The sequence below is a fragment of the Lipotes vexillifer genome, unplaced genomic scaffold, assembly GCF_000442215.2.
Source record: "Lipotes vexillifer unplaced genomic scaffold, Lipotes_vexillifer_v1.1 scaffold395, whole genome shotgun sequence".
In the NCBI taxonomy this organism is placed as follows: domain Eukaryota; kingdom Metazoa; phylum Chordata; class Mammalia; order Artiodactyla; family Lipotidae; genus Lipotes; species Lipotes vexillifer.
The window spans coordinates 2,940,611-2,941,491 of record NW_006797390.1 but is presented as its reverse complement, the minus strand read 5'-3'; the positions used below and the strand labels follow the sequence as shown (position 1 = coordinate 2,941,491).

General features: G+C 42.5%; 1 protein-coding gene across 1 annotated transcript in view; it reads right to left on the bottom strand.

Annotated features, from left to right (window-relative positions):
- CD163 (CD163 molecule) overlaps positions 1–881 on the bottom strand; it is a 35,493-nt gene that overhangs the window by 4,505 nt on the left and 30,107 nt on the right. The window contains exon 15 of the mRNA XM_007469374.1: positions 146–241. Within this exon, the coding sequence (XP_007469436.1) occupies positions 146–241 (96 nt within the window). The remainder of the gene's footprint in view (positions 1–145; positions 242–881) is intronic.

Below are 881 nucleotides of genomic sequence, written 5' to 3'. Positions count from 1 at the left end.
CCTGCTTTTCTTCCTTTTGTACATCACAGACTCCCTATTATGTCTGAGATTTCTTTCCACTACTATGTAAAGTAGAACGCCTCAGCTTCAACTGCAGCTACTGGTCTGAACCCCAGGGCTACAGACCCTCAAAGAACTCACAGACCTGAAGAATTCTGTAGGTCCAGATCATCTGCCTTCAGGCAAGAATTCATCTCCCGGTATTGAATTTGGTGGACAGAATTCTCTCCTCTTGAGGAAACTGGCAACAGAGGTTGTAGTTTAGGGATCAGAGGGCCATAATAAAACTTTTCTTCCCTATGTGTGCTTTTTCCCAGCAGTGCAAACACAGCTAATCATGACCCATGTCCTAGTCTTGTTTCCATTCCATTCTACTACCAAGCTTTACCCTCATGATGCCACAAACTCAAATGTAATAGGGTGAGGCTAAACCGGGTCCCCAGTTGCCATCTTATAACAACCCAGTTTCTTCCCCCAAGGCAGCCAGCAGTCTTCTGTAATCCACTGGAGATTTATCTAGCATCTTTATAAAAGTTATCCTTTCCCTTTCATTCTCTGTATAAAGTCCTTTTCATCTTTCGTCTCAACAATTTCAAAATCCTACCCTTGTCAGTAATGTGGTTTTCTTTCAACCCCTCAGACATCCCATTGCCAAACAGAACTTTGTAAGAGCCTGCCTGACTACTTTGCTCCCCTACACTGTACTCTTTAATGGCTGTTAACCTTCTTACTGGGCAATACAGAACTTCATTACTTGTTTCCTCCCTCTTCTTCAGCCTTATCAGGAGCTTCTCTCCTTGAACTCAACTTTTACTTCCCCCCAAAACAATAAACGTTCCATCCTTTAAGCTTCTCTACACTTGTATATTTTTTTCTCTTTC